We start from the raw sequence: 14,856 nt of genomic DNA on the forward strand, positions 1-14,856 counted from the left end.
TAATTACTGGGAGCAAGAGCAGAAAATGCAAAAAAGGGAAAACTTAGAATTTCTTAAGTTCTTTTTTCAAACATTATCAAACTTTTGACTTATGTCTGCTGATAGTAACTTTGGAAAAGTAATAGTCTCTTACCACTACAAAAAATGGTAAATTTACAATTATGATATGCAAATACTCTTGCAAGTGTGAGGATTCAAGAACCAAAGGAGTGATGATAATTGCATTGTGTCTGAATTAAATGTAGGCAGTGCAGAGCCCAAAGTGAGCAGGCATTTATTGACAAATTGTTTATTGACAAGATGCATTTCTTGCAAATTCTTGTCAGACTGTTGCATATGTCAGTTTGCATGCCGTTTACAAGCAGTAATTACTAATAAAATTATTTTTTCCTAATTGACAGGCAAGTGGTTGTCCCACTTACCCACACACGGGCTTTTTAATGAACAATTTCCAGCTGCTTATAAAGTCAGGGAGTAACTGAAGAAGTATCTTGTGTCTTCTGATAAACTTACAATGAAATGTTTTTTACTGTCTTTTATTAACGTTACCAATTTTTTTGTCTTTTATGGGTTTTTTCCATATACCTACTGCTTATATATTGCATTGGTACCAAGGGTCAAACTCTCTGCTAAAGTGTCCATTTTGGTAGTCTCTGGTTTCAAATGAAGGAATTAAAATATGTTCAAACTTATTTGTCCTTTTTTGTCCTACACAGTGTTTTCTCAGTTCGCCTTTACATATCCAGGACAAGTGAGGTTATGGGAGAGTTTGACAGCAATGGACAAGTTCAATTTGTGACAGTAAAGGTGTTGGTTGTGATTTGTGACTGCTGAGATAGAGAGATAGTGTTTGGAATAAGGGAGTAAGGAGAGCTGCAGCGGAAGCAATGCACTAAGTGTTCGACTTTCTTACTGTTAATGTCCAAGTTCACGGCTCAAGTGGGAGACTGTCAGATGTAGCTATGGCCTCTAGCCCAAATGCTGGAGAAGGAGGGGAACTGCTTTGCGGCCTGCACGCAGCTGTACACTAATATTTATCAGGCTCATTTGCTTTCAAATTATTTCTAGATTACTAACACTGCATGTTTGAGATTTAATACTGTGTGTTAAGCTAAGTCATTTTAAGTCCTGTCCTTGCACTGTGTAGGTTTTGGAGGGTGCTGAAGGACAGTATTCTGGAATGCAAATTGGGCAGCTGCAGGATGAGGAAGATGAGGCTGCAAATATTCTCCAAGATGATTCATCAGAGTCTTTCAGAAATTCTTCTATTGGTATGTTGATAAATGTGGGGCGGGGGGGGGGTGTGCTACCAGAACTGTTGACACCTTTAAGGCAGGTGTTACAGGCGCATCTGCTGTCTAACTTAGAATCATAGAATCATTAAGGTTGGAAAAGACCTCTAAGATTGAGTCCAACCATCAACCCAACACCACCATGCCCACTAAACCATGTCCCTAAGCGCCTCATCTACACGTCTTTTAAATACCTTCAGGGATGGGGACTCCACCACTTCCCTGGGCAGCCTGTTCCAATGTTTAACCACTTTAACTTCCAAGGCACAGAAGTCTCATGTAATGGATATGAAAAACAAATAACTAGATTGAAATGTAAAATAAGGAATATATTTCAACACTTCTAATGAATCACTTGTTTTGATCACTGCTAATTTATTTTTCATGTTTGTATGATTAAGTTCAATTAAAGTGCTTTTAATTTGCATCTGAAATGGTATTTAATGAATTGCCTTTTTCTAAAGCTCTTCAACAGCCTCACCTGTTGAAAACCATAAGCCATAGTAGGCAACCTTCTGATAGCAGCGTAGATAGATTTACATCAAAAGAAGATGCGGCAGATCCTGGTGATCATGAAAATAAGGTGAGAAGTAGTCACAGGGGTCTCATTTAAAATTTAAAACAAAGTTTAAAAAAAAATAATTAAAGTTATGATCATGTAAATTAGTGGTAAATGTGGGTAGCCTGCATATGTGGTGTGCTTCATTATAGGTCAAAATAACTTAAGGTTGAATAGTAAATCTGAGTTACAGCCTGAATTTCATTTAACATAAGGTGAATACACAAGTGTTGATATCTTGAATGCAATTACCAGCAAAACCATAACAGAAGACAAACTGATGAGAACACAACCCCCTTTTGTCTGTGCATTAGTAGGGTACGTTGCTAGCTGTGTAGGTAACTTTATGATCTCCTCAGAAGTTACTGTGTCTTACTCTTCGAGCCTCTCTTTCTGCGGAGAAGCTCATGCCATTCTAACCACAGGTTACTGATTTCCTCTTACGGTTTTTTGACTTTAGCTTTGGACCTTGTTCTGAGCTGGGGCAAGAGGAGTTTGGTTTGTGGCAGGCAGAGTTAGATCAGCTTGGGTTACTGGGGAACTCTAAATGTGGAACTACAGAAGGTCAGCCTTCTTCGGAAACAACTTTGGAAACTTTGAATGAAAAGTAATTAATTCCTAAGATCATTGGTGACAAAAAGTGGTTTATCAGACTCCTTCAGATGCAAACAGCAAGTCTGGGTAATTCAGAAAATCTACAGAATGATTGTTGCTTCTGTGATAAAATTAAACCAATTCTGACACTGGATACGAACTTCCCGAAAGCATTACATTCGAAAGCCTTTTTTTGGAATATGTATTAAACGCATTTTATATTACAACCTTTATACATTTGGGGATGTGCAGTATTTCCAAATCTTGTTGTGCTTAATGCTTTATTTAAATTGAAGATTAATTTTTATCTATACGAAATTTGTTATTTGCCTTCAATAGCCCTCCAGGGTAAAGGGAGACATAGGTCACTATACCGATGGAAATTCTGCTCCTTTAGTGCACTGCGTTAGACTTCTGTCAGCCTCTTTTCTACTTACTGGGGAGAAAGGAGGTAAGTTTCTGTTCAAGACTCATTGGTTCATTGTGTCTCTCAACGTACAAAGTTGGAAATGTGATCGGTTTACTCTGTCTGGTTTTTAATCTCGCTTTATTGGAGATTTCAGGGGTGGGGTTTTTCTGTGACAGTCCTGATCTAAATGATCACACAGAGTACAGAAGAAAACCTAAAAACACTTAAATTTATGCCATTTTACAGTTAATCCTGTTTTGAACCATTAGGTGTCTAAAGAAATGTTATGGTAACTTAACCTGTAAGTCAAATACTTAATCGCGTTTACAATTTGTAAATTCTCATGAGACTTAACCTGTGGGGCCATGATGGTTTATAGATTATATGAAGCTACGAAGACAATCTAATACCAGTATTTCTTTTTATCAGTGTTGGGTGCCCAGTTTGTCCACGGTAAAAGTATCAATACCTCAGTAAGGAAACAGTTTTGTGAGTTGCAGTCCATTCTGTGGAAGCTCCTAAAAACAAGTTCAGAAGAATATAGTTCTTTCAAGTACTTGTCATAATATTTTTACAATTGATTTTGTTTACAATGCCTAATTTGTTTTAATTAAAACAAGATTAAAAGTATCTTTTTTAGCTTTATCACTCAATTGTGTTTGAATTCTGTGTTAATTTTTTTGAATGTACTTCAGGTAGAGGAAGTGCTGTTGTATCCATATGTGTTGGGAAATGTAACTTCAGATTTTAAATGATTCAGCTGTAGTAAATCAGAGAATTGACCTAAGGTTTTCAAAGACATAGCTGAAATCTCAAGTTGAACTTTTTTCTCCTCTTTTAACATCTTATAGCATTTGTGTCAGCGTGGCCATTTTTCATGTGTTTTTTCATGTGTGACTGTCAAAGAGAAGCTTTTTGACAGTAAGTGATTGTTAGAGGAGGCTGCTGGGGCTCAAAAGAGGAGTTATTTACCTTTTCAGCATAGTAATAAAACACTAGTAGGGGTTTTCTAGAAAGCCTTTATGGCATACACTGCTGCTTCCATTTTTTTCCCTGGGAAGTCCATGTCACAGGCATGTGTGTATCTGTCATTATATGTATGGCTGAAGTGAGCATTTAAGATAATTCGTTCTTTTTCCCTTTTCTAAACTTATTTGTTCATGTGCTCTGCTAATGTAGTGTTCTTGGAAAGACAATGTAGTAGCTGTATTCTCAGCAATGAAGGAAGTGAGTTAGAAGTGTGTGGGGTTATTAGTTATTTATCTTTTTTCTTTTTTGAAACAAAAAAAGCTGTGTATAACTGCTGCCTCTGATAAACTGGAACTACTTGCTCTGCCTTCATATTTTTTTGTCCGGGCTAAGCTATTTATATCACACAGAGTTATTAATTAACTCAAACAATTCAGGAAGCTTTTAAATACACCCCTCCTTTTTTTTTTTTCTTCTCCCCAGCTTTAGTTCCTGATAGAGATGTGAGAGTCAGTGTAAAAGCCTTGGCAGTAAGTTGTGTTGGAGCAGCCATTGCGCTTCATCCTGAGTCTTTCTTCAGCAAACTGTATAAAACACCACTTGAAGCAATGGGAGAAGAGTATGGTATGTTGCACTTCACATATTCCATTTTGATAGTGTGTTTGGGTTTTCGAATAAGTGAGGCAGCATCTATACTGAAACCTCTAAATCCAATTCAGTATTTGCAAACAAAGGTTGCACCAGTTGGAATGAACGTGCTGCCTGTGCTAGTAGCACATATGGTGAGATTTTTTTTGTAGTAAGAGTTAAGTTTCAGTGGATGAGCTTGTACAGCTTCTGACAAGTTGAACCTGTTTTAGTAAAACTGCTGTATAGGGGTGGCTTGTTTATCTTATAAATGGTTTCTTCTAATTTATTTCAGGCCATCTTATAGATGGTTTCTAAGCTATTAGGTTCATTTTTATGAATGCTGGAATATGATCAGCAGGGACCTGGAGTATTCAACTGGTTTGATACTGATAGTGGCAAAGGTGGAATGTTGACGAAAACTCTTAAATTTCCCCAGAGCATTTTGTGTACAATTGAAATAAATCATTAATGTGATCATTGGTCTGGATGGTGTGAATGATCTGTAGATTACATGCAAGGGATCTCTGAAAGGTAGAACTAAGGTGGGTGCATTGTGAATATGTTGACATTGTACAATAATTAGTACCTCCACTGAAACACTTTTAGGGATCAGTTAAGACTAAGACTAGTATTTTTAAAATAAAGTAGTTGTAACTTACTTTCATAGAGGAGCAGTATGTATCAGATATTCTGAACTACATTGACCATGGAGATCCCCAGATTCGAGGAGCTACTGCCATTCTGTGTGGAACAATTGTCAACTCCATTCTAATTAAATCCCGCTTTGATGTGGAAAAATGGATAATACATGTCAGAAGCTCAACAGGTAACAATTTATTTTAAGGGTGTCTTTTTTTTTAACGTAACCAAAATTTTCTTTTGTTTCATTGCTCTAAATTCTTTTTTTTGTTAGGAAATCTCTTTTCCTTGGTAGACTGCATACCTCTGTTACAGAAAACGCTGAAAGATGAGTCTTCTGTTACATGCAAACTGGCTTGTACAGCTGTGAGGGTAAGCAGAAGTAGTAATTTATTTGCACCACGACAGATCACAGGGGTGTTATTTGTTGACTAGGATCCTGCTATGCTCAGGTGTATAAACATGGAGCAAAAAATGACTTCTTCCCCAAGAACTCTATTGTAGAAAACATGGATTCAGGCACAGAAATGGAGAAACAAAACAGCTGGAAAATAGTTATGTTGGTTAGATCAAGTAGCAGTATAATCTAATCACGGTATTTCTAGTCATAAACGTACTGGTATGAGCTGTAATGTTACATTAACCAACAATAGGATGAGTGCATTAGATAGAAAGGTTGTCTAGCCGAAACAGGGAAGTGTGAACATGTAACACCTGGTTGTAGCCTGTATTTGGAGAGCAAAAATTAAATGTGAGAAATGACAAGTAAAATAGTGATTATTTTCTGAAATGATAATTTCTAAAAGTGAGGAAAGTCTCAGGAAAGTGTGTTTCAAATTGGGTGAAAGATCCATCAGGCAATTGTTAAAATAGAGATGATAGCTGAATTTGTGAGTGGAACTTAGAGCATGTGAATTTTATTTCTGTAATAAAATCTGTCGAAGGTGTTCTGTGAAAAAACAGAGGGGTGAAGGAGTGAGCTTTTCCTTGAGGAATTTTCCAAGAAAGTAGAACAACAAGGACAAATTGGAGGGCAAGGGAAATTAATTCCTTGGGGAGAGGCACAGGGTATCTGCCTCTATTGCAGCTTATGGGTCAGTGAGGCAAAGTCTAACTTTAGTAAAATGCAGATAGTTAATGTATGGAAAGTATGATTTCATGTGTTAAGAGGAGGGGTCTGTGATGCAGCTGAGGGAAGGAAATCCAGTTTGTTAAACGATGCTATCTTTTTAACTTTCTGTTCCATGATCTTATTGTTTGTATATAGTGGTTTCATGTATGATTACACTTATGATTATGGCTTTTTAGAAGACTTCACTAGAAGTGTTCAGTTCAGGCAACTTATACTGTCCAATTTTGACTTTTTCTTTCTCTCAGTATATAATGTAGCCTGACTTCATAACTTTCGGCAGAAATGTTCAAAAGCATTTTGGGTTGTTAATCCCCAAAGAAGAAAGTACATTTTCGTGTAGTTAAGACGTAGAAGTGTAGTATAGATTTCTATAACTTTTTCCAAAGATCACACATTCTGCATGTAGTTGAACAGTCATTAAAATGAGGAGGTATGACTTTTTGAAAAACTTCTGGAAATCAGAACCAGGTGTCTAAAAATACCCTGTGGAAATTAGGAGAGACTCTTTTTGAACAGATAAGAGTATAGTGCTTGTGGTGTTTAAGCCCTGTGAGTTTTAGACCTTACTCTTTGGAGGATTGTCATCTGGTCCCTGAGGTGTTTGTTCCTCTCCAGAATTTAAATTCAGCAGCAGGTTTTAGCAGTTCATGTGGAGCTAGTGTCCTAGCCTTGCAAAGTAACTAGCTCTGGTACTTCTCCTAGCTCTTAAGTAATAACTTTTTTTAGTATTCTAAATAAAACAGATTTTTATGATCACTTACATACTTTGATTCAGAGAACCTTTTCTGTAATATAACTGAAAGTTTTTTATTTCTTCTCAGCATTGCATCATGAGCTTATGTAGTAGCAGTTACAGTGAACTAGGTTTACAACTGATTGTTGACCTCCTTACACTGAAGAACAGCTCATACTGGCTAGTAAGGACGGAACTTTTGGAAACACTTGCAGAGGTAGATTTTCGGTAAGTGTTCATATTTTTCTGTGGGTGTTGTAGCTGCAGTGCAAATATGCTGTGTATAGGAAACTGGAATCAAAATGGAGCTGTTTCTTCTGAAATACTAACGAGTTTCATAAAACTAATTCAGGCCAATCATCATACAAGGACTGTATGAATTCCTTTGTCAAGTTACCATTGTCTTCACTACCTAGCCTGATCCTAGTAACACTGTATAGAGTTTCTAGTTCAGTGGTCTGTATCAAGTGTTCTGTAAATCTGTGATCAGAGACCGTATAATCTGGACACTAACTTGATTTCCAGTTGTGTGGGTTTTTTAAAGAAAGTCCCTGACTTGTTCTCCATTATTGTCAGCTCTCTTCTGTTGCTCAGTTTCTGTTACACTGAAATGAATATGACTTCCTTTTCTGGCGTTCTCTCATTCTCTACAGGTTCTTCCAAGCTGAAAGACAAAAGGTGTTGATATAAAAGTTCTTCAAGTTATCTTTAGTTATACAAAATTGGACTCCTTCTGAATAGTGATATTTGGAATATCTTACCATCTTTTTAAAACAGTCTGATTTTTATGTGCATGGGGAAAAAAAAATACAATTACAATCGCAATGTGTAAATAATGTTTTTTAACTAAAGAAAAGTAATTCTTCTGTTACAGTAGCCAGATAGTAGTTTAGCAAATTGCTTACCTCTTCTAAAGATAGCCAAAAGTGTGTTTACTTTTTTACATTTTCCCTGCAGTGATGTTTTTAAGAAATAAACAAATAAAAAGAACCCTCAGAGCACTGAAGGGAGAAATAACCTTTAATGTTAACTAATGTACTCTAAATTCTACTTTACCATAGGCTAGTCAGCTTCTTGGAAGGAAAAACTGAGAGCTTGCACAGAGGTGTTCATCATTATACTGGTGTAAGTAAATTATTGAATCAGTATATTGTGTTTCTGGATTAAGGTACCAGTGCAATTTCAGCACTTCATGTTTAAATTCTGTCAACACTGATAATTGTTGTAAGTATGTTTTGTGTAAGTAGGCTCATGTTCTGAGACTTGTTACAATTGGAAAGATACTTTACTACTGAGATTCAGATATCTTAGTGTGTGTGTGGTTTTTGTTGTGTTTTTTTTAAACTTTAAAAAAATGTTGGCATTTATGTATTTAAATAGGGTATCTGGTAATGTTAAGGTAAAGATTGTCTTACAGACTTGTATGACAGATGAAATCTCACTTGTTAACTATCTTAATCTGGTGAAATGATGAAAATGCTCGATGAACTTTACTGTGCTAACTTATTTTCTAGCTACTAAAACTTCAGGAGAGAGTGCTTAATAATGTTGTAATATGTCTGCTTGGAGATGAAGATCCAAGAGTGAGACATGTAGCTGCAGCTTCATTAATGAGGTATATATATTTGTTTTATTTTTTAAAAAAGAAAAGTTTAGAAAGATACTGACATGTTACTGTGTACCTATAATTAAAATAATCCCTTAGTGGGTTTTTTATATTTTTGTTTAAATGAGGGACAGGAGACAAATGCAGCTTTATGGTACCTGGAGCATGCATCATTCTGAATCATCAGGCAATTGTGCTTTGCTTTTTATTAGCACTACAATTACATTTAACTGTATTACATTCTGAGGGTCACTTTGTCAAGTTAGTTTTCTGCATGCTGAAGTGATTTGTTCAGTATCCTGACAGTAGCTGGACTTAAAATGTTGCTGTTCTACCGAGTTGTCCTAACTCGCAAACATTGTAGTTTCCACATGGTTATAAGTAGTGTATCTTAAAACTTCCATGCTCTCTGATTATAGTAAAGTAGCTAATCTTGTTTAAAAAGCAGCTGTTTGCTGTAACCTACTACGGTTACAATTGCTGTCCAGATAAATGCACCAAACAGTAAGGATTAGTTGGTAGTTTATTTATTAGAATTCAAGGACTTAAGTTTTATGTCTAAAGAAGTTGGGAGCATCTAATACTGAATTCCTGGAATATTTTATTGTCAGAGGAGTCTCTTTCCTAGTTTTTCAGACTATTAATTGCTGTCCATTCCTAATAACAAATAAAGGACAATGAAACCTTAAAAATTCTGCCACTTAAAAGCATTTGTATTGTAGAAACAGCTCAGCAGAGAAATTGTTAACTGTTGCATCATAGTATTTGTTGCTTTTATTCAGCAACTAACAAGTTGGAGTTTTTCTGTATCTTCATGTTGACTTAGTGACAGCATGTGTGTTAAAGTTGGAAAAGACTTAACTGCCCAAGAAATCTGCTACAAGCTTGCAGAAGCCCCTTGAAACGTCCAGTATGGGCATTCATTGGATGTACTGTCAGTGAACTTCTAAAAAATGTGCACTGTAGTTTTTCACTGTTGTCTAAGTTGAAAGTGTTTGTTGTTCAAGAAGACTGGATCTTATTGTATGTTTAAGTTTTGCTGCTTAGAAATCAGATGGCGAAAAATTTTCCTTTTCGGGTAGAAATTAGTTTTTAGTTGACACAGATATCCATGGGGAAAATATCTGGGGAGATAGGAGAACACTGAGAAACACTCTCTAGCAAAGTGGTCGTTTTAGTGTGTATAGGTACGTAGGTCTATAAAATATTTTTAACTACCATGTGTCTAGAGCAGTTCCTTTGTTCTGATTTGAGCTCCTTGATTATAATGAAGAGCAGTTGTATAAAAGTGAATTCAGCTTAACAGTATGAGTTTTAGTAATGGTTTTTATTTACAATCTGATATGTCTAGTGTATGCAGCTTTCCAAATTGTATATGAAATGTATTTTAAATGTACTTTAAATTGTATATTAAATAACTTCTGAATAATACTTTTCCTTTTTGACAATTATCATTAAGGCTTGTTCCAAAGCTATTTTATAACTGTGATCAAGGACAGGCTGATCCAGTTGTGGCAGTAGCAAGAGACCAAAGCAGTGTCTACCTGAAACTACTAATGCATGAAACGCAGCCCCCATCTCACTTTGCGGTGAGCACTATCACCAGGTATGTTATGTGACTTGTCTTTCTTTAAAAGGAACACGGACCCAAATTTCAATTCATAATGCCTAGAATCATATTTAAGTCCTGCAAATCCACGTGCTTATGAATTCTTTTTCCAATCTGTAGGAGCATCTGTGGTAGTTCTAGGCTCCACAGAAACGCTGGTATTTAAAGTATAAACTTGTGTGTGAGTTACTAGTGATGTGCTCACACGTTGATTGTAGGGAGTCATTGTTCTGTGATAAACTTTCTTTTCATTGTGAGGTCACCCTATTTGTTTATTAAATTGCACACAAGTGAGTGCAGCTTTGCAAGCTAATCATATGTATACATTCTTGTTCTTCAGGTATGTTGATCAGGATTTATAACTGTTCACATCCTGTTTAATGATTGTGGTTGCAGAAGTCTGTACTGCCTTCTAATTTTGACAGTGTCATCTTGTCGCTGTATTTCTGCTGCCAACTATAATTTCCTAAACTCCTCTGTTTAGATGTCTTATAGACAGTATGAGTTGTATATATTTATGGGGACTCTTTGCTTCTATCAATTTGTCATACAAGGTTTTAAATTATGTACCTTTTCCATACATGATCTTGATCGTGTCACTGAAGATTTATATGCTGTAGTAGGGAAACAATAAAACTTCGTGGACACTGTGTTTATTTCAAGTACAAAATAACTATTTTTCTACAGCAATAATCTTTCTACAGCAATAATCCAAAGTTTGTTAACATGCAAAAATGTTAGATGGATTTGAGCAAAAGCAATGACTAATGCTAAATAGGTGGTGGTTTCTAGAGCACCTAGTTAGGTGTTGAGAGTTGATCTACTGTTTCTGTTTGCTAACAAAGAGATTTGATTTATAAACTAAATTGCTTTTGCTAGTACGGAAGCAAAAATATCAAAATATACTAAGGTGGTATTTAGAGTGTTCTCCAATTTTGTATTTTATAAGCGGCCTATAAAATATGTAATAGTAACTTAAGCCATAATCATTTGTGCTTGAGGTGTTTCTTTTTTTAAGTACATGTTTTAATGGTATAGATATTTGTATTTCAGAACATATAGAGGTTACAATATGCTGCAAAGTCCAACAGATGTCACTATGGAAAACAATCTCTCAAGGGTTATTGCAGCAATTTCCCATGCATTGACAATATCCACTACAAGAGCGCTTACAGTGAGTTTTCTTAGTTGCTATAATGGCTGACTCTTTCTTTTCTCTTTTTTGCTTGCTTTATTTTTAATTATTTCCTGGCTATATTGGTATCTGTAGCTTTGGTACTGTGGCAATGGCATTAGTAATATATTTAATTCTCACTCTTAAGATACCTTGTTGTTGCTAACTCTTCCAGTGATGAAACTGATTCAGTTCTTGGTTTTAACTTTTTCAGTTTGGCTGCTGTGAAGCTTTGTGTCTTCTCTCCACAACATTTCCAGTCTGCACCTGGAGCGTGGGATGGCACTGTGGGTATGTTCCCGCATCTGTTATTCAAGCTTCTAAAAGTCATGTTTGTGAAATGAAAATACACTTGTTTAGGTATCAGAAGTCCTGGTTTAGATATATGCTGTTAAGTGTATCTTAGCAGTTACTTAAGAACTTTATACAGAAGAGTGTAACATCAGGTTGTCATGATACTAAGTGTCGGCACTTTGTCATCTTTGGAACCACAGCCTATATCACAAGGATTGGCTGCAACTGTTGTATAAAAAGATACATATGATCACTGTCTATCAAAATAAGTAATAGGAGAAAACTTCCCATGCTTTTGAAATAATATTCATCTTCAGGATATTGTTTTGTAGTATCTCTTTAAAATCAGGACAACATTTTCACCTTGATCTCATGTTTACATTGGAAAAACAGTGGGTAAAAGAAGCTGGTTCATAATTGCTCTTATAACTGTAAAAGTGTCAGATGCATTTAAATTGTTCTTATTTGGCACACTGAATGGGAACAGCAAATGAAATATCTATAATAAAGTGTTTTGTAGGTAATGTATGATAGCCTCAAAGTACTTACATTCTGAAGAAACTCTTCAGAATGTAACTGTGCAGTTGGCAACTCCAAAGCTTTGATCTTATTTCTGATTATCGATGTGCTGTGCCACGTGAGCTGTAAAACTCGCTACTGAAGACGTGCATGTGTAGAGCTGTTTAGTTTTTAAATAGATTTAACATCATTTGTGTTGATTTTTCTTCAGTGCTGTCACTGTCTCTACTCTTACTTTACTCTTCTGGTATCCTGAAACTCTATTGCAAAACTTTCTCTTATTTTAAAAACAAAACAAAAACCCAACAACAACAAAAAAAACAACCCTCCCCCAGCTGCTTTTATTGTCGACATGCCCTTTCTTCCCTTGCCAGCCATAAGTGTGGCGTGCTCTGCATATGCATTCTAAAAGATGTCTTTTGAGCTATAGGTCATCCAGTTTTAACAAATGAAGTAGGTTAGGATGTGAGCAGTACTTAGCTGGAAAATAAAATGAATGCAGAATGGCAACAATGTGTCTTCTGCTCTTCCCAGCTTAAAAAATGCTGTTTTTAAGATGCATCTAATAGTCATCAGCGATGCAATGACATGCCTTTGCCCTTTCCTCTAATTCCTTCTTTACAAATTTTCGGCCCATGTTCATACTAATTTGGCTTGTAATTTTATTTTTGTGGAATGATACGAACATTTATCATTCTGGGTAATAAGAATAGAATAACATGAAAATTTTGCCAAAATTCTTTTCTGTCTTAAGTATTGTCATTCTTATGATTAAGAAGCTATTGGAACTGCTGCTTTCCAACTCTGTACAACTCGGCATGGATTAATTCATGGGTTTCTAACTGTATGTAAAGTAAGCAACACTTGCATATGAAAATACTTTTTAAAAAAAAAAGGAAGGCACTGTAATTACCTGTGTAGCTTTGTCAAAATAGTAGCTATACTTAGTGTAAATTTTATTTTCTGAAATTGCTGTAGCTGTATTAGACCAGAGTGACTACATTAGAAGATATTTTTTTTAATTAAAAAAAATCCTGAAAGAATACCTTTATTTAGAGGTTGCATAAAGTCTTTTCCAGAAAGGAACTTAGTAATGTTGTGCAGGTCTTACAGCTTTGAAATGATGTGTGTAATTGACATAGTATTGTGACAAACATCTTTTGGTGATCTCTAGCTGCTCTTTTTGAAACTTGACTTGCGTGAGAAAATCTGATTTTAAAATTATTGTAAAGGAAAATACGGAATGCAGCAGCAAACTACAATCTTGGATAGAGTCCACCCATAAATCTAGATGATTTGATGGATTACAATTGTTTGTTTAAATTCTTGTCACTTTAAAACAATATCTTGTTACATTGCAATACTACAGCTTCTCTCCCATCCATCCCTACCTTGCATATGCGCAAGACTTTTAACTGGACATAGTTCAGGACCATACTGATTAGCAATTAAATACAGCATTCTTCAGTTTATCAGTAGATGTCACTAGCAGCTTTGATGTTTGCTATTTAAAAAAAAAGTAACGGCTCTTCAAGAATGCAAAGTATTGTCAGGTCTCTGCTGCAAATTTTTTTTAAGTCCTACTTGAGTGTTAAATGTGTATTTCTGTAGTACTGATTTGGTTTTTTTTTTAGATTAGCAATCTACTTGACTGTTAGTTTTCTTAAGAATTTAAACTTACCAAAAGGGGGAAGAAAAGTCATGACATTCCAAAATTAAACTTCCAGTGTTTCCCAGCCAAGTCCTTCAGATGAAGCTCAGAAAGGCTGCACCATTGGAATGGCTGGCATGGTCCTGTCTCTCCTTTCATCAGCATGGTTCCCACTGGATCTCTCTGCCCATCAGGATGCTTTGATTTTGACTGGAAACTTGCTTGCAGGTAAGGCAGAACAAGGGAAGTAGGATTGTCCTGATATTTTTACCATCAGCATCGGAAGGCCCATATTTCACCCTATTCTGATTATACGCAACAAAATACTTGCAAGATTGAGCAGAAGAAATAAAGAAGGAACTTCTTGCACCCAGGAGTATTGAAAAGATACTGCCTCCTAGTTGCCAAAGGGAACGTGCGGTATGCTTAGTACAGGCTGGGTACAAGGAATAAACATTTTTTTCTTTTTGTTTAAAACTGTGCACCTACTGCTGGCTTTGAAAATATAGGCTCACTTTTCCCTATTTGAATTCCTGTTCATATAGAGAAGATACGCTTCTAAAATTTTCTGATACTTAATTCCAGGTTTTTATCATCTCTTTCTTTAATGTGATTCCTGTTGCAGCAAGTGCTCCCAAGTGCTTAAAGAATCCCTGGAGTGCTGAAGAAGATTCAAACCAAGGTGCTGCAAAGCAGGAGGAGCCCTGGCCGGCTCTGGCAGATCGAACTCTTGTTACTTTAATAGAACAGCTCTTTTCTCATCTGCTGAAGGTCATTAATATTTGTGCACATGTAATGGATGATGTTGCTCCTGGCCCAGCAGTAAAGGTATGTGTTAAAAATAAATAAATACAATTGTGTGACTTAAATACTGTTGTGATACAGACCTCTTCAAGGCTCTGCATTTTAGAGTTGATACAGGTATCTAATACCTTGATAATGAGTCCACTATGTGTTGTAGGAAAGCAAGTAACAAGAAAAGAACATGCATATTGTTCTTCCATGTAACAGGTTTTTGTTTAGTTCTACAGTGTTTGTAATGTTAC

At 35.9% G+C, this 14,856-nt stretch overlaps 1 protein-coding gene across 2 annotated transcripts in view; it reads left to right on the plus strand.

The window, feature by feature from the left end:
• HTT (huntingtin) overlaps positions 1-14,856 on the plus strand; it is an 87,862-nt gene that overhangs the window by 22,772 nt on the left and 50,234 nt on the right. For both annotated transcript variants that reach the window (XM_076335848.1, XM_076335850.1), the window contains 14 exons: positions 1,148-1,271; positions 1,757-1,875; positions 2,785-2,896; positions 4,307-4,447; positions 5,121-5,279; positions 5,367-5,464; positions 7,046-7,185; positions 8,019-8,082; positions 8,472-8,572; positions 10,023-10,169; positions 11,226-11,346; positions 11,561-11,637; positions 13,887-14,038; positions 14,436-14,638. In XM_076335848.1, coding sequence (XP_076191963.1) covers positions 1,148-1,271; positions 1,757-1,875; positions 2,785-2,896; positions 4,307-4,447; positions 5,121-5,279; positions 5,367-5,464; positions 7,046-7,185; positions 8,019-8,082; positions 8,472-8,572; positions 10,023-10,169; positions 11,226-11,346; positions 11,561-11,637; positions 13,887-14,038; positions 14,436-14,638 — 1,758 coding nt within the window. The remainder of the gene's footprint in view (positions 1-1,147; positions 1,272-1,756; positions 1,876-2,784; positions 2,897-4,306; positions 4,448-5,120; positions 5,280-5,366; positions 5,465-7,045; positions 7,186-8,018; positions 8,083-8,471; positions 8,573-10,022; positions 10,170-11,225; positions 11,347-11,560; positions 11,638-13,886; positions 14,039-14,435; positions 14,639-14,856) is intronic.

This window comes from Aptenodytes patagonicus, chromosome 4 (genome assembly GCF_965638725.1).
Source record: "Aptenodytes patagonicus chromosome 4, bAptPat1.pri.cur, whole genome shotgun sequence".
NCBI lineage: Eukaryota > Metazoa > Chordata > Aves > Sphenisciformes > Spheniscidae > Aptenodytes > Aptenodytes patagonicus.